This window comes from Poeciliopsis prolifica, unplaced genomic scaffold, assembly GCF_027474105.1.
Source record: "Poeciliopsis prolifica strain line A6 unplaced genomic scaffold, Auburn_PproV2 SCAFFOLD004, whole genome shotgun sequence".
NCBI lineage: Eukaryota > Metazoa > Chordata > Actinopteri > Cyprinodontiformes > Poeciliidae > Poeciliopsis > Poeciliopsis prolifica.
In genome coordinates this window covers 3,144,769-3,168,146 of record NW_026562379.1, presented here as the reverse complement: position 1 = coordinate 3,168,146, position 23,378 = coordinate 3,144,769, and the positions used below count along the sequence as shown (strand labels likewise).

Sequence of the window (23,378 nt, the reverse complement as noted above, 5' to 3'; positions counted from 1 at the left end):
AATGCAACTACTCTGTGCAATTTAGTGATACAAATCACACTTCTTTATGACTGGTGGCCTCAAGAAGCATAATGTAAGTGGCAGGTTTGTGTTTTGGGGGCTAGTTTCAAACAAACAGTTATCTGAACTCATTTTAAATAGTCCTAATTGTCACTTTTATTGTTATTATAATAGTGCTACAAAATAGTTAGTGTATCATGTTTCATTTTTCACAAAATCTCATTTGACATGGTTGGAATATTTTACCTCTCTCTAAGTGAATATTTGAATTTCCCTCATGGGAAATGAATAAATTCTATTCTAAGCATCCCTAAAATTTAATTTGACTTTGCTTTTCAAAGCAAATGAAATATAAACTTTTTTTAAAGTTTGATTTGCATTCTTCTTGTCAAAATCAGCCATCTATCTAGACTTAATCCATTTACTTTTATTAATATAATAATCATATCTCTTTCCCTTCGAGCTACTTGAAATTTGGCTGCGCCACACGCAGCAGTAGATGACAGTTTACCACCTGTATGTGTCTCACAGTGCTAATAAAACTAGCATTAACAACCTGCAGATAAAAAGAGACAAGACTGATCAATCTTACCTACCTGAAGGACATCTGGTAGCTCCACTCCCAGCCCTGCTGTGTGGCGATGATCTGCATGGAGCAATTTAAAAGTAATAAACTAGTCTAATTTTCTCAGGAAGCTGTTCCAGTCAAAAAATGTAGTCTGCTCCAGCCTCCAGAATGTCAGTGTAGAACCATCAATTCACCTAGGGCCTAGAAGAACGGCATTACAATTTTCTAAAGAATGGAGTAAATAATGTGTGAGTATTAAAACTAGTGGTCCTTGTTGTAAAATTGTAATAGATTACAACAAGTAATTCACAAATTTCTTGTTTTTATCTGCCAATAAGCAACCAGCCTCCACTACAATATAAAAGTCAATTGAACTATCATTTTAAAACTACCATTTACAAATAGTTTCACTTTCCTGATGTTTAACAAGGTTTACAGCAAAAGGTGTGTGAGTTAACTTACCCCTTCAGTTGATCAATTTACATCTCTACTCTTGGCAATCACTTCAATATAAAAAAAAATCAATGTTTTCAGTTGGTAGCATGACGTATAAAAACAAGTTTAATCAGTTTCAGACTAAAACCTCTATCTGTCATGCATTTATTACTCTCACAAACGCTGAACTTGGGAAATCCCCTCACAAGTGTTGTGTCTACATAGATATAATCAACGTTAACTGTTTGTAAACTGTTGCTGTATCTAGCAATTACCCAGAGTTTTACAACACTGTAATTATATCTTTGCATGCTTTTGTATCAAACTAGGCTATAACGCACTGAAACACAAAAACAGTGATTAAAGGAAAACAGGAAAAATCAGCCACTCACAGGAGTAATTCATTTTGTTTCATTTTATTAGAAAATATCCACACACCATAAAAATTACATGTACAAAACTATAGATTTTGAATCGCTTTATGTACACATAGAAAATATAAAGCCCCCCCAGAAAAGTGAGAGGAACACATGAGGGGAGAAGTGGGGACTAGGAATTTATGTTTTGTTGTTTTTTCCTTCTTTGTTCTGCTGTGCATGTTCTAGTGTCTTGGGTCTTTTATGGTTCTCCACCCATTTCCTGGTCTACTTGTGACCTTGTGACAGGGAACTGTGTAAACACCAATATGACCAAATATATAGTGACACGGTGAAACAAAAACTAGTGCAAATAGGTGCACACACAAGGTTGGTATATATCTGATTTGGCCAATAATCTAATTTCGTCTTATAAAATTATCAAAGATTAGGGAGAAAGTCTAACAGAAAAGCCTTGAAAATACGGATTATTGGTTCACAGCAATACTTAAAAGACATATTCAGAGGTGAAGTTATCAAAATAAAATGGAGATGTGTGTGGCTATCACCAGTGTTGTGTGCACATAAATGTACTCAGATGTAATAATGAAGACAAATTGTACCTGAATGACAGAAGTCATGATGTTAATAACACAGCTTGTAGAGTACTTTATGGTCATACTGCAATTTTGTTCTTCACATTAAACCATTTTGTGACATGTAGTGAAGGACAATATGATAAAGTGATATATGATATCAATAATGACTGATGTGCTCTGGTATCCTGCTACTAAAGATTATTTCCAAAACCTTCATTTGTAATTCTCGGCTCTCAGCAAGTGGCTTTCTATCTGAGGACTGGATCTGAAACAAAGAGAAAAGGGTTAAAATTACTTATCATGCACATAAGAATTTCAATTTCATCACGGAAGACACAAATCAAAACCAAGTGATCTTTTACTATCAGTTCGTAATTTTGATCCATGTCAATTATCTAAATAATACAGATACTTTGTCAGTTTTAATATGTGTAGTTGTGAATGTCCCTGACATCAAAAAGAACAAATTAGTACTTTGTTTTTTTCCTTTCTGAACAGGCATACCTGTGTGTCAATAATTTTGTTCAGTGATACAAATAAATACATTTCAAATTGTAAAGAACACTTCAGAGCTCTTCACAACAGTGAAAAAACTAAAATACAGCCAAACTCATCCTATTTTAAATTTAATGACAAAATGAAATAAACTGTCATATACCGGTCAAAGTAGTTATGTTTTTTTTTTTTTTAAGTCACACCTTACTCATCTTTAGTACTTCAGTGTTGAATTTGTAAAGACTTTACAAATCTATGCAACCTTTAATTACTTGGTAACAATAAGGTTTTGTTGGCAAAGCGCTGAATCCATGAATGTATCTCAAAAACTACATGAAAAACCAATTTCTTAAATTATTTTTTAATTTTATTACTTGAGCACTGATTTATAGGGGATCTTCACAGAAGTCAGTTGGTTAACCTTGAATAAATCTTGTCTTTTGGTGTCATTACTGCTGCAAAGAAAACATTCTAATGATTAAAGGTCAAGTAGTGATTGGTCCTTCTCTGGAAAACGAAGCGCTATTAAGTAGCTTCACAGTTAGTGGCTGACAGAAGCTGAGTGTAGTCAACCTCGGCGATAATGGCTAAAATAGCATAAACTGGTCAGGTTTAGTAAGGAATTATGTTTTTTGGTTTGTAATTGGTCAGAAAAGGGTGTATGCATAGGAGAATATCAGTGAACAAGATAAAGTTCTTTTTTTCCCAAACAGATAATGGGAACAATAAAATTGTATAAGAATAAACTGATTTTTGATGACAATACAGATACCAGTTACTCCTTAACCTTTGTTTATTTGAAAAATATGAAACCCTAAAAGTATCCACGGAAAAAAAAAAGAAGAAATTATATTTCTCAACCAGTTCAAATGCCTAATCTGTGTATGCTTGTTTGCAAACCCAACAGGATGCTTTGCAAATCTAAAAGCAGTTTTTAACATTTTTAAATAAAAGAAAAGGGGGTTGCATAATTTATGTCAGTTAATACAATGCAATATATTTCCTGTTAGATGTGTTATGTTTTCTTGGCATTGTGGAGAGGGAGGAAAGAATAGCTTGGGATTAAAGTTATATTTTGCAAAACACAAATGCAGGTTTGTCTCTTATTTTAGAGCATGGACATTACTGACTTTCAATTCTACCGTTCAAGAAAATGAAGCGACATGGGCTTTTGTTCCTCAGTTTTTTCTGCCATGTTGCCTTCATGTCTAAAATATTAGATCTGTTTAATCTCTCTCCAATATTTTAGCCTCATTTTTAAGAAACATAAATCCTGCTCTTTTGTGAGCATTCCAAATGATTTTTTCACAAAGAAAAAGTGACCAAAAGATACAAAACTATAATTACACTTTTTTCTACTGCATTACATTGATTAGTATGATTATGTGCAATTAAGACCTGTGGCACATTAATTTAACCAACAAGTTTGTACAACATACAATTTCATTCTAGTATAATTACATGCTTGGAGTCTTTTATTCAGTTTAAATCTAAATTTATTTGAATAGATTTTTATTTTATTTTCATCAATTTTGATGATAGCTTGACATAAAAGTTGTTGCAGTTGATCCCTAAGCCAGACCTTTTGAGAACCATTGAACTAAAACTGGACTTATACCACAGGAACCTTTTTAAGAACCAGGGTAGATTTTGCGGGATGGGCTTCTCCCCTTAGCACTTACACTGCAGGAACAAGGTCCAAAACAGAGCAAGGTAAGTAGAAGTCTACTCTGAAAATGGACCTGAAAGAAGTGGAGGTTAAAGGTAGGCATTTACAATGGGATGGTGCCCAGCATTTTTACTGGTAACATATCCTATTCATTTTGTTTCCACATTTCCTATTTTGTACTCCACCTCAGGTTGTTTTGTTTTACTCTAAATAACATGGTAGGAGTTCTTGTGCTCTCAGTTTTGCTTGCAAATGCAACAATTAACTGTCCAGTATTCTTGAACATTCACAGACTAAGTTTAAATGAAGCAGACATATGGTCACTGCTGTTTGTCTGTTGGTCTGATGTAATTATGACATTTAATTACTGACTACCTGAGTATTATTGCAAACTTCTTCTCATTAAGCCAAGAGTTTTGAAACTGTTATTTATTTCAGAGTTTAACCACTTTGAAATTGTCATAACGTAATCTGTCTGTAAATAGCCGCCTATACTCTAGATTGAAACTCTGCTTATTGACTTTCTCCTGGAAACAACGAGAGAATAATGGAGTTTTAGTCTGATTTCACTCTTAACTGCATTCTATACTCCACGGTTGGAGCTGGGTGGAGGTTAATTTCCTCATATCACAGCAAACTCTTGCAGGAGGAGGAACTGTTTGGTGCCAGGGTTCTTCATCTATGTAAACAGACCAATTTTCACAAGAAACAATGGTAATTTCTGCAAAAACAGGTTTATTGTCAATAAACCTATTTGAGAACTCTCCTTCTAAAATGCATCTTACACTATTGAAAGCTAAAACCCTTAAAGCTTAAAGACAATGCTGTCTACATCGGGCCCCTGCAGAAAATGTATTATACTGCATGAGACACTGATTTATACGCCAAATTATGAAGGCATTTTTTTTAACAAGTTTTTGCATGCTGCCATGTAATCTTCTTCTTTGTTGTTGTTTTTTTTTTTCTTTTCTTTTTTTTTTTTGCATTTTTACGTTGATGTTGCACAAAACATCAGGCAGTTTCAATTTGGTCTGAGTGATGAGAGGTATTTAAAGCTTTTGTGCAGAAGCAGAGAAAAGATTGTACAGATCATATTTCAACTAATGCTGAGCTGTCCAAATTTTCAGCATTCAATTATATTTTTGTTTTTGCAGAGGCTAATGCTGTTCTGTCTCTTTCCCTTCATTACATGCATACTTCTCTGGCTTGATAATGTTTTACATGTTATTAAAATAATTGTGGCTTCCTCATCATAATCTCAAGCTACAAGTACAAATTAATGATAATGTAGCTGTTCTGGGCCAATTCAACCATCTAAACCCAAGCTTGTCCCCCTACTAAGCAATAAATAAATTATTATGTTTTAAGCATTAACTCCAATTCTTGCCCCAAGTGGTTCCATCCTGTCTGGACATAGACACAGGATGTCTAAGAGTAAGAGGTAGTGGTATACGTCAGCCAGGTCCTGAATGCCAGTGTGTGCTACTGTCTCCAGTGATCTGTGCTACAGCTGTACCTGCTGTAACAGGTTGGGATCTCTGTGAAAAGCGAGAGGAGAAAGAAAGGAATTTCATGACCTTGCTCCTCCTTCACCAGGTCTACTATTGGGGTCAGCAGCCGAAACATGTTGAGGACTTCTGTCACAGGTGTGATTCCTCTTTCTTTTACAGGGGCCACTGGTCCAGTTCTGTTTTCAACTTCTCCAGCATCCAGAAAGATTCCAAACAGAATAAGGTAGCTGTAGACATCATGGGGCCTTGTCTCTGTACTTATTGGGAAAACTGTGACTGGGATGCCATTAACTATTTTGAGATTAAATTTGTGTTAAACTAATAGGCCTATTTGTTTAACATGTTTTGGACCTGAAATGTTGGATGGGCATCTGCGACTTCTTTCCAGTTTTCTGTGGATAAATGAGGTAGCAGATGCTGACATGACTGATTATGTCACCAATATCTGGTATGATAGCAACTGCTCAAGCTACATACTTTGTTTTGCTGTGTTGGAGCTGCATTTTTCAAGTAACTGGTTTGAAGTTTAGAATTATTAGTTTTTTTGTTACAATAATATCACACCCATCCAATGTCCCTTTAAAGCTGAGATATAACAAAATATGTTTCTGAAACCAAGTAGGATGAAACTCCACTGCTTGCACTACAACTGACCACAAAAGCAGAAATATTGGTGCCAATAATCTATGAATAATCTATGAATGAGAATATTCAATGTTGCTGCTACATTTGACCTTGTCATCATTGGTAAGCAAACATTTTAAATTGTGTTTAATACTTTCCATTATATCTTAGTGCAGCTATAAATCTAAAGCTACATTACAAAATAAAAATTAAATTTCACAAATTCAGAGCTAAGACAATACTGGTCAGAATTTTAAATCTTTTTTAAGATATAAAAATGTTGCATTGACAATTAACGAAGAAATTATTCAATTTTACCATGAATTATATATTCTGTAATCAATCCATGTGCTATCAAAACTAACATGATTCTTGTAATGGGGTTGCATGTTGTTATAAATTACTCAAAGGGTTAATACTGCAAAGGGTTAATCAGAATATTGTCTCATCGTTCAAACCCACATTTCATCGCCACCTCATCAACAGATTGGAATATAAAAACTATCATTCTGCATATCTGTTCATCTGAGCTGGCAAGATCTTTTTTAGACATTTAGGAGAGGAAAGAGGGTCACAAAATAAACACTTTCAAAAATAAACATGCCATGTGTGCATCCATTGTCATCTATTATTCATAGTACCATGTTTTCTCTCAGAGGAACCAAAGGCACCTCACAGTACAATACAGCTGGAGCTCGATACACACTGAGCAATTCTCCACGCATCCCACTCACTGTTCTCCTTCTGTTTCCCCCTCTGTTCCTATTTCTGCCACCTCTCCTCCTCATCTTCCCTTAGCTGTCATCTTCACACTTCTTTTCTTTATAGCCCACCTCCTTCCATTTCATTTCTTACCTTTCCTATCTAAACGCTGAAACTATTGGGTTTTTTTTCTTTTCATAATTCAAGCTGATTGAGACGTACAACACTAGCATGGCCATTGTCTTCCCATGCAGTTCAGCTCATGTCATTAATAAAACATCAGTAGTTTTAAACACAGTAGATACAAATTTTAGGTTTTCACATATATTCAAAAACAACTTGGCAATCATACTGAACAAAAGTCCTCTTTTTGAATTATCTCTCTGTTACTGTTCCCTATGCACATATTTCTTTTAGAGTAATTTTATAAAACAGAATTCAATTAAATGCCAGGTCTGTTGTTTCTGCCTGAGGCATGGCCTAATCAGCTCAACTACAATGAACAGAAACAAATACATGGAATCATAGCTGTTGGAGCATGTTTGGTCTATGCAGTAAGAAAGAAGACGGATATGTATTTGTGTATCTCTAAGTACAATTTTGTACATAATTTTTTTTATTAAATACCTGTGCAAGTGTCATTGTGCTAAAATAAATTTTGTAATAATCTACCACCATTTAGACTCTTTCTCTGCTCTTTATGCTACTTTTACTTGCTGATAATTTCCCAGATTTCAGACCTTGACACTTCCCTTTCATATATTGCCCATTCTATATTTAATTTCTGCTCTTCACACACTCTGCATCCATCATCCCCTGATTTGATTGATGATTGATTGATTGATTTCTGACAGCTAAATCATTTATAACTACTCGGAAAGAAAGTTGACTGAAATGACTTTACCATCTGTCACTGAAGTTGATACAAAGTGTCATTTCTAACATGAGTGTGTTTGACAGCAATCTCAAACACTTTTAATTCAAATGCACTAGCATGTGCCCGTCCACATCTAGTCATGTCTATGCCACATCAGTGACCAGATGGGACATGCATCTTAAACTGAAGTCGCAGCATGGTCCATTAATTTTTATGGTTGGACTGAGATCTCACTCTTGCGTTTCATCTTTAAATACAGCAAAGTGGCAGCAGAGGAGCGGCACTTGCATCTGTACAATGGTCACAGATGGCTGCTGTCAAATTAAAAACCATGGGCCTGCTTACACTTCATTAGTTAACTGATAATCAGATCACTCCTTTTTGTGATGGGAAGCTTAAAGATAAAATAATTGCAAATAAGCACTTTTAGACAAATGAATGAATCTTAAACAGCAAGATCAAAATGTCATGCAAACTGTAGCAGCAGTGGCACATGAGTGTAGTCTTAATGCAATCAGATAAGACATATGTTCAGTAATTATTAGATATTAGATGAATCAGAGTATGAGCCAGTAAGAGGACATTGCAAAATCCTAAATACATAAGACGGTGGTTGAAAAAAATCTTCTCTTCTATGCTCAGCAGAGAATACAGAAATTGTTATATTAATACCCATTAAAACTACAGGGGTGCTAGTGACACAACATGGGAATTGGCAATTCTCAACTGTAAATTGTTTGAGAGGAGTTCTTTAATTCGATGAAAAATGGAGAAGCGTGGGCCGTTTAAACCTCACTTCACATTTCACTTGTTTTACATTTTCTAAACCGACACTTATAAGCATTTATGATTTAATGTCTAATGAATATCAAGAGGTGTTTGCCCAGTAAGAAAAAAGAAAAGCACTGAATACGCTGTTGATTATCTAAAATTAAAGTAATTTCAAATTGAAAGTTAATGTGCATCTGTAACCTACAGAAGAAACACTGAATTCTGCAGAACGTGACACCCACCTTTGTTGAATCTGGCTAAATAGATATCAATGACCCTCTCTTGTACAGAACTCCCCTTTAGGCTCTACTTTGCTTAAAACCATATCTTCTTCCAGCATATTAAATTTTCCACCAGTGTTCAATCACTGCCTCAGGTAGGCAGGATAAAAGAAGAAACCGGACAGCAAAATGGAAGAGAGGTGCATGAGGAATTAAGCTGCTTAGACACTCAGAGCAAGCAGCAGACTGGAGTGGGGTTGCAATTCCTAATGCCTGTGGTGACATTGTCGCCGGGAAATCCTAATGAAACAGATTGTTTAGCCGAGGTGGTTCTCTAATTTACTAGCTGACAGCAATTAGAAAGAGGTTTGTTAAACTGTTGCCCTCATTAGTTTACAAAGAGGGGAGATTGCAGAATCTAAATATTTTCAAAACTATCAGACAAGACCCAATACTGATGAATGCCCATGGTGGGTGGTGATGTGTCATATGTTACACTAATTACTGGAGCTGGCTATTTCGATGTGGATACTTTGATTGCTCTTTTGGTTAGGTTAATTGCATAAACAATTGACTACTCACCTGCTTAAAGGCTTCTGAAGAGATGTGAGAGAAGTCGATCACAGTCCTTAAGGTCTTTACCCCGTCCAGTGATCAACGATGCATACAGGACTTGAGCAGTAGCACACTGAGAACTGTGTAGTTTAGCACAGATCATCCCTTATTGATTCAACATAGATTTCCAGAGAAAGGCTCCAGTGTGTCCAGATTTGTCCCATTCTCTCCATAGGAGTCTTGATCAGTTTGTGCCTACTTTGTCATTTCCAGAGGATGGATTCTAATTAGGAGATAGTATGGCCCAGTCATGGTACAGATCCACTTCCAGCTCAGGAGCCAGTGGAACAGCTTAGTTTATCGACATTTAACAGAACTGTATTATTCAGTATTGATTAATAAAATAGAGCTTCATGGAGTCATCATCTGCATATGTCCCATGTGTGTCAGGTTAGGGTGTGTTTATATAAAACATCAGACTTGAAATGTACAGCCTGCCAGTATATGTTTACCATTAAATCCATGTTCTGTTTAATGATGATGAATTTATTTTCTGTGCCTTTGAACCATCCGCTGTAGTGATGCTGTTCCTGATAGTGGTTGTTACTTTATATTTTCTATCCTCTTTATTGTTAAAAATTATCATAGGCCCGTGTTGTTTTTCAGCTGATTTTTTCCCCCTCAGCGTTCCACTTTCCCCGCTGATACTGATCGAAAAATGCCCATAGATTACAAGTAATTTTGATGATCCCACCATCACCATGTCTTCACCGGTAGTCCAATCCAGATGCAATAACTAGTAAAAGCACTTGAAAGCAAATCGGACTGTAAAGGTCTATAACACCATGATATTCATAGAAAGAAAGATATAGATGCAGGGAACGGGAGATGCAGGGAGATGGGCTTCAGGGCCTTTTTATCTTGAGAGTTTTCACCACTTTCTTCTGTCTGGTGATGTTTGTTTTCCCACATCTGCCAGAATAGCAACTTCAGGGTTCTAGAAAACAGGAGTGAGACAAAGTCTGTAAGTAGATGTTTAAGGTGTTAAATGGTATAACTCAGAAGGTTACAATCAGAGTAAAAGTATTGGATTTGTTTTAAAGTGCAATAAAAAAAATCACATTGGGTCTGAACGTGGGTAAGATAAAGAAGGGGTTCAGGGTAAAACAACAGCAGTAACAGAAAGGAATACAAATCTGCAAGATCAGTAAACCAGCATTTTGGACAGAATAAGAGTTTATGTACTAAAATGAATTCATTTCCCACTGTTTATGTCTATTTAATGGAATGGAATGGAAGATAATATTGCAACACTACTTTTCAACCTGCTCTGCTAAATTCCTCAAACATTGCTTAAAGCAATACATTTGAAAAAGACAAAGCTGACAGTTCAGTGTTTTGAATGTTAGCAATTTTAAAGGACATCCTGTCTACATTTTCAAAGGTCAAAGACTGTGTCGCACTGAATGTATATGCTAGGTTTTATAAAACAACTTTTTTTTCTTTATAACTCACCAAACTCTTACTTTTAATAGGAACAATTTGTTTCTTTTTATGAAAATTATAGGCCGCTGTCTGCTATCTAAGATCAATACAACAATAAAGGAATGTATGCTGGAAACTGAAAACTTTCCTTTAATTGTTTTATAAGGTGCTTTGTCAGGGGAATTGTTTTCTGTTCCAGTTATGGCACAGTAAATTTTTTTTTAAGTGAACGACGTCTTATTCTGAAACATCTTCTGTTTAATCATCCATCACACAATGACATTGAATTAAAAGAGGAAGTGACTGCAGTGTGCAATGATTTGTGAGTGGATCGAAAAGGCAGAAGAAAAGAAGATCCTATCAGACCTCACTAAAACAAAAAAGGAAAAGGGTTGGATGGCAGCAAGCTGCAACCAAGGCCTCAAGTGCAGGGTGGGAGCAGCGAACTAGGTACAACAGAGGGCAATGTAGGAATATAGGGGAAACAAAAAAAATCTATGGTGCAAAGGTCATTACTCTTTGAGGGTCGTGTTGGCGCCATATCTTCCTGAGGTCAAGAGACCTATCAGATCTTAACGTTTCTCCATTCGACACTGTGAGGCCTTCTGCGATCTGCTACTAGAGGCATCAAACATTGAAAGATACAAGAGAAGTGGAGAGGGAAACAGCTCAGAGACATTGAAATAAATAGCAAGTAGCAGTGAAAAACAATGGTTTGAATGCAAGTGAACAGTGTAAAAAAACATGTGGGGGAATATTGGGGAAATCAAAAAGTCAAAACAGAAAAGGCGGAGGCAGAGAAAGCAAAGACAAGTGCTTGGGAAAGAAATGAAGGGGAGAAGACATTAGCAATGGGAGAGCAGAATTTACAGAGACAGGTGGCAGTGAAGAATGAGGTCGGGCATATGGGATGACAATGAGGGGAGTGATGATAGATTAAAATACAAGGAGAACAGACAGGCTACAGGGTCATGGAGGGGCCAGAGGAAGAACACACAATTGCACTGTTAGAATAATTATGTTTTCTTATTCTTACATAAGTAGTTACCAGTTTGATCTTCCTATAAAGGTTAGTTTAGTTTTTTCTCACCCCAGCGAGAAAAGGAATTTGCTAAAGTGTGTAACCTTTCTTTAACCTCCAGCATGTTTTTGCAGCTGGTCTTAGGACAACTTCTGAGATACTTCTCAGTCGTAAAACTGGGTTGCATCCTATGCTTCCCCCCTGTTTTTCCTTCAATAAAAGACCAGTTCTGAAGACAAAGGGCAGAACACCTGGAAGAGCTGCTGGAAGAAGTAGCTCTTCTGTGTCTTCTCCTTCTGCAGAAGAATTTATTAAAATTAACGTTGTCTGTGGTTCTCTTTTTATGTAGGTTGAGAAAATACCTATCATGCCCTTCATACAGACTCACTCACATCTTTGTGTTATGCTGTTTTTCAATAACATCTGACCATGTGGTAACATCTGCATTGGCTCAAGGAAGTTAAAATGGTTTCACTATTTGGACCTACCAGTAGACTTGGTGGGAGAAAAAAATCTAAATGTAAGCAATAAGCTACAGAGTTATACCTTACCCTCCTGTCAGTGCTGGACTGTAAGGTATAACTTAAGGTTTTCTCTTCCATAACAATCCTGCTTTTGACGTGAGACAAACATATTGTCTGTCGCTTGCACTTTGACTGGGACTTCAGAGAGGTGGTCTTTGAGTTGATGTGTTAAGGTAGAATTTTTTAAAATGAATGTGAAATGAAAACATTTAGCATTCACGACTATTTTGGAATACTGACTCCTACAGGAGATCCTGCCCACAGTCATCAGCATCTACAACTATGCTTAAAAAGTCTGTATAATATTAATTACAGCAGCATTCAGTTTCCTTTCTGGATATCCAAATGTTAGTACAACAATAATTTACAGCACCACTCATATTCAGACATGTTAATTGCTCTATCAGGCAGTATGACGGTCAGCTAAAATAGTTAAGTTGTTGGTTGAAATATACAAAGCAGTAAGGTGGCAATTTATCTTCAGAATTGATATGTTAAGCAAGCAAAATGTTCAAGGATGTTGGCCAATTTTACAAGGGCTGACGAGTGTCGGTCTTAAGGGTATCAGAATACATCATTTGTCACAATTTGATGGGTTTGGGGCCAAAGTTTCTGATAATTCAAATCTATTAATAATCCAACTAATTATCTAGATAATATATTAATAGACACAAATGGTAATTTTTTAAAAATATATAAACTGCATGTTGGAGGTTTTATATTATGTAATTATTTATTTTTCACTCCACTTTGCTCCTCTATTTTATAATTTAATCAGGTCGTCGATGCAGACTCCTAATCACAGCTGATGGAGCCAAGTGTCGACGTGGCTTTCAAATTCCCCAAGTCCTAAACCGAAGCAGAATATGTGAGATTTGCTGCACAAACAAGGTTGATCCATGAAAGCCCCACTTTGTAAATTAAAAGATTTTAAGGAAGGTTAAACTTTATTAGACTCCAAGCTTGGTTTTGTATGTTTCATTTTAGTTTTCTGAGCCAAAGATAGATCAGTGAATGCAACACAGCTCTGGAGACGAGGCTAGTACCATGAGATTTGTTGTTCATGCTCTGTTGTTGGTTACGGGTCTCACTGCCCGGACGTGGCTAAATGATGTCTGTGACAGAGCGAGAGGCTGGAAACCACACAGTTCTTACGTTAGAACAACTCAGTTGGCATTGTAACTCATCTGTTGCTGGAAGAAGTAAAGTTCATTGAAGAGACCCCTCTTTCTTGACATGTATCTTCACCTACCCACAGATCTCCCTCACACAGGAAACCAAGAGTACGACACATTTATGGCAAACATATTGTGCAGATTTCTGAGCATGCCATCAGTGGTCAAAGGAAATCTATACCTTGATATGTGCCGGCAATGCAGAAACCAATACACTATTAAGCAGGTGATCATAATGTTAAGCCTGATCAATTTCAGTAAGAAATAACTAACTTGTTTTATCAGAGTAGTCATTAGAATCTACAACTCTCCTTGTATGTAAACAAAAAGCTTAAGGAGCACAGATTTCTTCATTTCTTCTGAGATAGCAGGTTGAACATGACTTTTAAAAATAACATATGACCAGCAAATGTAACAATTCATATTCATACATAGAAACGTAAGCGTACTCTTGGAAGTAGCTTGAGTGTGTGTGTTGGCGTGTATGTGTGTGTTTGACAGATGGGTGTCTCTAGTTATCTGTCAATTGTTCTTTTCCTCAGGCTCCCTGACTCACTGCAGCTCTTTCTCTGATCAGATCAATGTTGCCGTTCTCTGCATTGCAGCAACCCGAGCAACACATCACAAACACAGTTACACCCAGAGAAACCCAAAGAGCCTGTGCACCCCCGCAGGAGTATTGTCCCTCGCTGTAGGTTGCCCTCTAAGTGCCAGTGATGCTGGAATCAAAGGAAGAAAACAAAGACCACAAAAAGGCCAGCGCTTTTTGTTCCAGACTAATGCCTCAAGATGAAAACTACTGTAATTGGTTTGCTGTCTGTCCTATTTTTGGACACTCTCTGACTTTTGAAATTCTTTTAGTTAGGGAAAATAAAAGAACAGAAAGGTCAATAGGGCCAGTATATGTAATATTTAAGTTCATATCAATAATTATAATAAAATCTATGATTCCCAGCTATAATTAGGTTGTCCCAACTTTTCTTATTTGCAACCTTACTTTTGCCTTCAGTCTTTTTGCACCAATTATGTTTTTGGTGTCTGTACATATCACACATCACCAAAAACCCTCCAAGACAGTTACTCTCCACTGTAGTCTCTTGGACACCTGAGGGAGTCAAACATGTTTGTAATTCCACCTTTCTATAACGCTTACCACCTGTGATGTTGAGTGAATTTAATTGAGTTATATACAGCGGAACTACTGCAAAATCAGCAAAGTTCATAGCAGTGAAACCTTTCCCTGAACCCTCAGGCTAAGCTTCTTCATGCTGCACATATCTCTTGTTCTCCTGCTGCTATCACCATGAGGCTCAGTATCGTCTCTCATAAATTCATTCACAAAGGCCAATTGAATGACATATCAACAACTGATAAAGTATTTCAACTCAGCTGTTTAAGCCACTCATGTGAAAAGGTGTCTCCATTTATTCATCCCATTAAACCCCCCGCTTTCCTGAAAGGATTAGAGTTGAGGGAGAATTGCTTTGGTGTAGGTTTAGTACGCAGAGCATATGCCCCAAAAAGATTTCAGGCACTCATGTGGATTTATATTATTATAACACTCGTTAGCATTTCAAATGAACTTTGAGAGTATATGAGGTCACTTGAGCAGTGAGAAATAGGGGAAGTGGGTCTGATTACATAATACAAAGGCTGCATCCAACAGTTTTTGCTTTCAATTAAATTATTACATAAATAACTGTTAGTTTGGAATGTTGTCTGCTACAAAAGAAATATGCATTATGATCATGATTTGCTGTTTGTTTGATGCTGTTTTTAATTCAGGATTATCTTAACACAGAAAATGCAGCAGTTATAGCTTGTAACCTGGATTGAGAATCTCCACCAAACTCTTAAAAGTTCTTTCTTTCACAATTCTCTTAAGTTTTTAGCTATTCCTGCTGTAAACTGCAAACTGCAACATTTTTCCTTCCACTCAACTTTCAGTAATAAACTTGGATACAGAACTCTGTGAATGACCAGTACCTTTAGCAATAACCTTTTCTGTCTTGTTCTTTTTATGGTGTTTATCAATGACTCCTAAATTGTTAACTGCCTTCCACATTATTATACATGCCACAACATGGTGAAAGCACATTTATCTATTGAAAGTCTCCCTTATTCATCTTATATTCTTTTTTTTTTTGTATTGTAAAATTTTGTTTTTCAGTAACTGTTGTTATTTGTGAAATTACCAGAAATAAATAAATGAACTACACCACTTTGTATTAAGTTTTTATGAGTGAATAGCAGACTGAATCAGTATTATTCAGAGTATTGTGTTGACATCTACAATAACTGAACCATCTTCAATTTGTTTTTGGTAACAACAAATTTATAGGTGCCAGAGAGGCATGTTTTCATTTTCTATCATGGTCCCTCTGTCCAAGGTCATATAAATCTTTTGTGTATTTTTCTAGTTACATTTGTTTAGCTCAGAATTTCAATTATAAATCACTAGATACAAACTTTGACAAACAGTGCTGTATAATTTAACTGAAGGTTTTGTGGTTTGCAGCTGTGGTCTTCATTTTTTTAATACATGTCCAAAACAAACTGTTTTCTTTGAAATGCCTTCGAGTTACCGTTATATTCAACTGTAGCTGCTTTCCAGAAAAGTTGAACAAAGCAAAGCTCTTTCTGTAGGAGAGGCATATTTGTGACAATACTGCCTTGTAAGTCAAATGTTATTGTGTACTTAATTTTGGCAGTCAGCTGGATGACCACTAAATTTGCAAGACTGTGATCACAAAAGAGATCTTAAAGATAGCATCTAGCTGCCACCTTAACAGGAGCTAGATGAAAGATTTTGTGGGGCTGACAATTTACATAGAAGTGTACCCAAATTGTAGAATGCTTTGTTTAGTCTCAGTATCTATGTTCTAATTTTATTTTTAAGATTTCTTAAATGTTCTATATCTGTCAACATCCAAATATAAGGTATTCATAACATTTTTTCTTTAATTTTTCATGTTGAACATTGCTTAATGATGTAAATATTCTGTTCCAAAAGATCTCAAAGGTTTTCTACTGAATTGGACTTTGGAAACGCTGGAGTATAGTGAATTATTTGCCATGTTCATTTAACCATTTCAAGTTTAACTCAGTTTTATGACATGGTGCATTATTCTGTCGTAAGTAGCCTTACTGGCTTGTCACAGTGGTAAGATTATGGTTGAACACGGTCGGCAACAATAATCAGAGACTATGAGACCTGTCAGTGTTGGTCTAGGCTGTTACTCTGTAGTTGTAGTGAGCGTCATTTTCTGATATTTGGCATTGATAATTACGTTTGGCCAGCACATTTGCATCTTACTGGATAATTTGTCTTTTTTGGACCATTCACATAGAGACCCTTCTGAGAGATTGTGCATGTAAATCTTAGAGGGTCAGCATTTTCTACTATTCAAACTACCATGCATGTTTAATGTCACTTAAATCATCTCTGTATGTCTTGTCTGAACCTCAGCAAGTTGTCTTTGCCAAATTCTGGTAAATAAATGTGTTGAGTTGCTGCTCTGAGTGTAGCTATTTGCCATTTGTTTTTGTAAACAACTGAACAAGTTTCCTGCTGTCACTATCATGCATGTTAGCTTGGAAATGTGACCAAGGAAGGTTGATTTTAAGACCTGATTCTAAGACCTGTCCTAAAATGAATTGTCTGACAGGCAGACTTTTGCTTTTGTCCCTCTTTCCTTCAGACTGATCTCAGTCATTTCTGCTTCACCTGACTATAGTATTAGTATTGTCTGACGAACTGCTTGTGGCAAATACATCACATTATCACATACATGTAATTTGAGTAAGTGAAGTAAATTCAACAAAATTATATACATAGCAGCTTAAGAATATATAAAATTATCTTTCTCCCTTAGGAGTCAATAAACAAAATCCAAAAAGCAAGTTAGCAAAACAGAGATGACAAAGCTTGGAGAAGACTCACCAGAGATCTTTTTTTGTTATGAGATTGACTTTAAATGTTAAGTTAATCTTTCTTGAATAGAGTGGTATTTCAAAGAGAATGTGTTAAGTAGGACTTAAAATCCAACTGTAGCACTAAAAACAAAAGGTTGTCTCACCTTCTGTCTCATATTTAGTACGTGCACAAGAATGGTGTCTCTCATTTCCATCCTCACAAACACTCACCCAGTTTCTTGCATTTTTCTCTGTTATTATCTTGCTCAATTTCACTGTCTGAATTGCACATTGTCTATTTGTCTTCCCACATCACTCTCTGTTTGACGTTATTTGTGTTCCTTCTTTGTATTTTCCCACCCACCTTTACTCTCTCAACTTATTTTTTTTTTTTCACTCCTCTTAAGCACTTTCTTCTGTGCTCTGTTGGTTGGTACTTTCTATGTCTATTTAGTTTTATCTTTCTGTCTTCCTATGGTTCTACTACCTGCTAGTTCCATGGGAGATGAGGGATCTTTGGTGACAGATGGTGGTCTGATTTTCATCTCAATGGAAACCCTGGAAGAGAAGCGGGCCTTGGTTGGGGAGAGCAACTCCTCATTAGCCAAAGAGTCCGTCTTTGCCATGACGCTCTGTTCGCTGCTCTCCTCCTCGACCAATGCCGAAGTGTCTTTCGCAGTGTTGCTAGGTGACATAGCCCTAGATTGCAACAGCAGCTGTTCGTCCTGACTGACTGTCATCTTTGAGGCAGAGTGAGGAAGGACTTGAACCTGGCTGCCTCCTTGTCCATTGCTCTGTGGCCTTGGCACTGTCCCTGCAATGGCTGCTTTTCCATGGCCAGTCCCTTGATGACTGTAAACCTTGTATCGTATCATTAAAATAATGATGAAAACCAGAACAGATGCAACTATAATTCCTCCAATGATGATGATCATAGTGCCACCCAAGAAGTGGCTATGAAGTGCTTGACACTGACTGAACTCAGTGTCTGTGGTAAATGAGAGGCAGCCCAAAGGTCGCGTTGCAGTCAGTGATGTGATGATGTCATCAAATACAGCCAGGACACAGAGATCGTAGCTGCGTCCTGCAGCAAGGTCCCGGACAAGAAAATCATTGGTGGTGGATGGAATCATCCTGCAGAAGACAAAGGCAAAAGATTATGTCAGTGAGATGATAGAACCACCATACATACTGTAGGGAAGAATAATATTTAAAACAGTGCATCTAAAAATAGACGCTTTGCATGTTCACATCTTATCAAAGAAAGCAGGCAAATAAGATGAGTGTTTATTTATAACCAATATGAATTTAAAAAAATGTGTTGGGTTTTAACCTTGAAACACATTCCCATACAACCAAATAATTAATTTACAAAAATATATATACATGCAGGTAACAGCAATACTGCTGCGTTTGTTTGAGGTAAACAAAGAACTCAGTTTATATTGATGAAGTTTAGAATTTAAACCTTAGACAAGTAATTCCATCTTGTTATAAGAAAATGTAGTGCTGAAAAAGCCAAGAGCATTTGCATGGATGTATCTTTGAGTCTTGTCATCTCATTAAATGACTTTAACTCCCTGAAATCACCCCGAATGGTAGTTATGGGCTCTGTAAATCCTGCTTCGTAATGGTTAAGAAAGTATCTCCAAACACAGAGTATCAATGCTTCCCAAACCTAGTCTTCAAGTTTTTGATGTTTTAGATGTCTCTTTGCTTCCAAACACTTGACCATAATGAATGAGTGATTAACAGGCTTCTGCAGCATTTGGTGGCTGCAATTCCTTGAATCCACAGTAATTGCTGGAACAGCACACCTGACTGTTCAGGTGTGATGGAACAGAGTCACATCTAAACTACGAAGGCCATGGATACTTGAGAATCAGCTGAATGGATCTTCTGTGGGAAGCAAACCACACAAACAAAAACAACGCATAACACCCAAAGGAATGCTTTGTAATGTCCGGTACACAGACACCAGAGGACACCTCCACTTAGGATTTGAGCATGCTCTGATGAGTCACAGCTCTTTTGGCAGCGTGAAGAACACCTACACAATGAGCAGTTAGTTTTATTGTTGAGGCTAATCTGTTTAACTGCATCTGAGCCAGCAGAAGGTGGTGCTAGCAAAGGCATTACTGACCTGTTGAAGCCATTGCCATGATTCAGACTGAAACCCTTATCATCCCTGCCCCTCTTTTTTAGCCCTAACCTTATTTTCTGAAGAGTATTTCAATTGTTTTTACTTTGTTAGGGCCAAAGATGAAAGCTCATGGAGTCTTAAAAGCAAACAAAATAAATAAATAAAAGTCTTCAGTCGTTTTTGCAAATTTAAGTATAAGTGTACATATTTCTGTAACTACTAAACTACTACAATGTCTAAACAGTGTCCCAAGATATGACATTTAATACAAGTATTAATATATTCAATAAGGAATATATACAAAAATATATACATACATACATCAACTATTTCAACCATTTTGGTTGTTCATAATCCAAGTTTATATAAAATCTAACATGTCTATTTGCTGCTGCATTACACCGGCGAGCTTAATAAGCCTGGGTTACTGAAATAAGCACCTTAAGACATCAGATGTTTGAAGAAGCTATGGTTTTATTATCTGTGATAAAATATAAAAGATAGATAAAGTGTCATTACATGTTTCATGCACTACTGCCTGAGGCACAACAGCCACCGCACTGGCCTTATTTCCCCACTGAGTTGGAATTCATCATTCTGTGATCTGACAAACACTTGCAAAAATCTAACCCTCACGAATGTAGAAACAATCAGTGTTTGATTAAACCATCCTGATTCTTCCCTTTGTTAATGTTTTCCTCCGCATCTCTTGAAGTAAACAATTCAGATCCACTTTTATTGAACATTTTTGCTGGTGGAATCCACCAGAGAAATCATCATGATACTGTATAGCAGGACTATTTTGTGCGTACCTTTTCTCTTCATACTCATTTTATCTGCATTTCCTCTGGGGGTGTTACATACAGAATAACTAGGAGAAGTGTCAAACACCCATATGTCACTGTTACATTTCCCTTATGCCTCAGTAGCATGTTCCTCATAGTGTCATAAATCTTCTTTAATATCTTTCTCATGATCATGCTGTAAATGTATTTTCCCCTCTCAGTGGAGACAGTCAGGCTTTACAACATAGTACAGAGCAAAAAACGTTGGATGGAAAGTCAGTGAGTGCATTTATGTTTGTGCTTGTGAAAGCCTGTGGGCAGCGTGGAATTGCCTGGCCCAGTCTCAGTGCCAAGAGTAGTGATGGCACCAAACCACAATTCAGGAAGTATACGTTGGCAGAAGGCTTTGTGTGTTTTTCTGAATGTGTGTCTGTGTGTGACCTTGTGTGATTGTGAACTGATGTGAAATAATCCCTGCACTTATTTCCTGATCAAAATTGGGCCAAAAATGTTTTGCTATTTCTTGCTGGAGGGCAACAAAATGATGTGATAGGAGATTTGGGCAGGAATTATCAGGAAAACTAAATAAGAACAGAAGAAGAAAAAAAAAAACACCTCTGTTTAAATTCCCAGACATGGGAAATTGTGGTTTTCCCTACAATGTTTGATGAAAAAATATTATTAGAGGATTTTAACTAAATATAAGCCACTATCCTGTGGTGAAGTCCAAAAACATCAATTCTCATTTGAGATCTTCAAACTGCTGTGCTTCTTTTAATTCTTTGACAATTTCTTTTTTGATTAAACTTGAAAGTTGTGATGTTGTGAAGACTCTTTCTTTGTTTCTCACAATGCAAGGCGAGGTGTGTATAGGTGCCCTCAGGAGCTGAACAGTCTGACTCAAAACACATTATGTAAAAGTCGTGACAGATTATAATTAAATTTCTATGGAGATAAGAGTGAGTTTCAATATTTGTTACAAAACCAACTTCTGGGCTTGCTTTGAAAGTGACTGGAGAGCTGTTTATGCAAATGAGGTTAAAATAAAAGTAATGCATGGAAAAATGAGCCTAAATGTAAGCTTATTTGAAAGCATATAGTACATCAGTAAATGTCAGAGAAAAACCATAACGCTTTGGAGGTAATCCTCCGAAATAAGAAGTAGACATTTAAATATCACTTCTGTTACTTTAAAAGTCTTCAATCTGCTTTGTGGGTTAGTAAGAGAGAAAATGTATAATATGTAACTGCTGTTAGTTACTATCTCTTCAGCATGTCAGTGTTGTGCAGAGGGTCTGCGAACTAGCCATCATTTAATCCAGGTGTGTTGATCCAGGGAGCAAATTAAACCAGACAGGACACCAGCCCTTAAGGACTGACGTTGGACATTCCTAATATAAAGAACCTCTGAGTTTTTAGCATTTTTGGAAGTTTGTTTCAGATTAAAGGAGCATAAAAAATACTGGTGCTTCTCCATGTTTGGTTCTGATTCTGGGGATGCAGAGAAGACTTGAACTAGAAGACTCGAGTGAAATGATAAATAGTGTGTGTATGTATTTGCATAGTGCTTTATTTAGTTCAGAGGACTCTAAAGGACTTTACACTACATTCAGCTATTCAACCATTCATCTGAGCTACGTTGTAAATTAATTATTTTTCTCCACAGTCCACACATGGTATTTGTTATTTATTGATAAAGTAAAGAAAATAAATGAACAAAGAATGCCTATCAAGCAAAATAGGACAGTGATCATTAATAGAGAAAGCAAAACAAGTAAAGGGAACAATCAGAACAGAAGACATTTAAAATAACTATTTGTAAATAATAATAATTTAGAAATTTAAATATACATTTTTTGGGGGGGTTCCTTAAAAAACTATCATGCAAATACAGGCTCAAGTTCAGGAAGTAGTTCTGCAATATACTATGTTGTCCTCTTAACAATTTGCTGTTTATTCCTGGTGATAATGAAATTTAATAATGCAAACTCCAGCACAGCATCAGGAGACCATTTATAATCCCTGCAGAGAGTCCAAGGAGATTTCACTGTGGTCAGTTGGAACTGGGGAGCAAAACAGCTTCCCCATGGGCTGAGACATGGAGCAATCTGTCACAGCACATGCATCATCCAGAATACAGAACAGCCGTAGTAATGGCCCCATCTCTGCATATTCTCCGCTCTTTAAACGGTTCCAGAGCCCTTATCCTTCTTCTTGTATGGTTTGAAATGAATGATCAGTCTGTAAAATTTAGGACATTCTAATGGCAGGTTAACCTTAAGAACGTAACTGCTTCTAATACAGCAACATTAGGATACTATTATTTAGTATAATTGACTGAAATTATCTAATTAACTAGGCGATGAGTCAACTATCTCTTTAGAACAGAAGTATAATACAGTGGGCATAAAAAGATATTCACCAACTTGGACATTTTACCCTTTTGTTGCTTTTACAAAACTGTCAGACAATTCTTTCACTATGTATTGTCAAAAGTCAAAACTGAATTTTACAAATGACAAAAATAACTAATATGATTGCATAAATTTTCATCCCCTTTAAATGACCTAATTCAACAGAAGTCCAACTAATTGGTGATAGTAGTCTCAAAAGGAGTGGAATGGAGATCACCTAAGTGCAGTGATTGTGTCTCCAATGAAATAAAGACACCCATGTTTGGAAGGTCCATTAACTGATAAATAAGTATTCCTGTATATCATTGCAGCATAAACACTAAAGAAAACTTCAACAAATCAGAGAAGAGATAACTGAGAGCATAGATTACGGATGGAAACAAAAACACCTCTAACGCCCAGACTATCCCCTGAAGTTCTGTTAAGTTCACTATGAAGAAATGGAAATATGGCCCTTGAGCAAATCTGCCTAGATCAGGTCATCCTCAAACAAATACATGCCAACAATTCTCACACTGAAAAACAGAACATTC

General features: G+C 36.5%; 1 protein-coding gene across 4 annotated transcripts in view; it reads right to left on the bottom strand.

The window, feature by feature from the left end:
• Nucleotides 1-1,403: 1,403 nt before the first annotated feature.
• The window catches only part of zgc:172282 (leucine-rich repeat and fibronectin type III domain-containing protein 1-like protein), a 167,005-nt gene continuing 145,030 nt past the window's right edge, over nt 1,404-23,378 (bottom strand). For 2 of the 4 annotated variants that reach the window (XM_055028631.1, XM_055028632.1), the window contains 4 exons: nt 17,991-18,637; nt 11,385-11,486; nt 9,411-10,380; nt 1,404-2,223 (listed from right to left, as the gene is read on the bottom strand). In XM_055028631.1, coding sequence (XP_054884606.1) covers nt 11,434-11,486; nt 17,991-18,637 — 700 coding nt within the window. In that variant the 3' untranslated portion in view covers nt 1,404-2,223; nt 9,411-10,380; nt 11,385-11,433. The remainder of the gene's footprint in view (nt 2,224-9,410; nt 10,381-11,384; nt 11,487-17,990; nt 18,638-23,378) is intronic. The other 2 variants (XM_055028633.1, XM_055028634.1) reach the window with 2 other exon arrangements.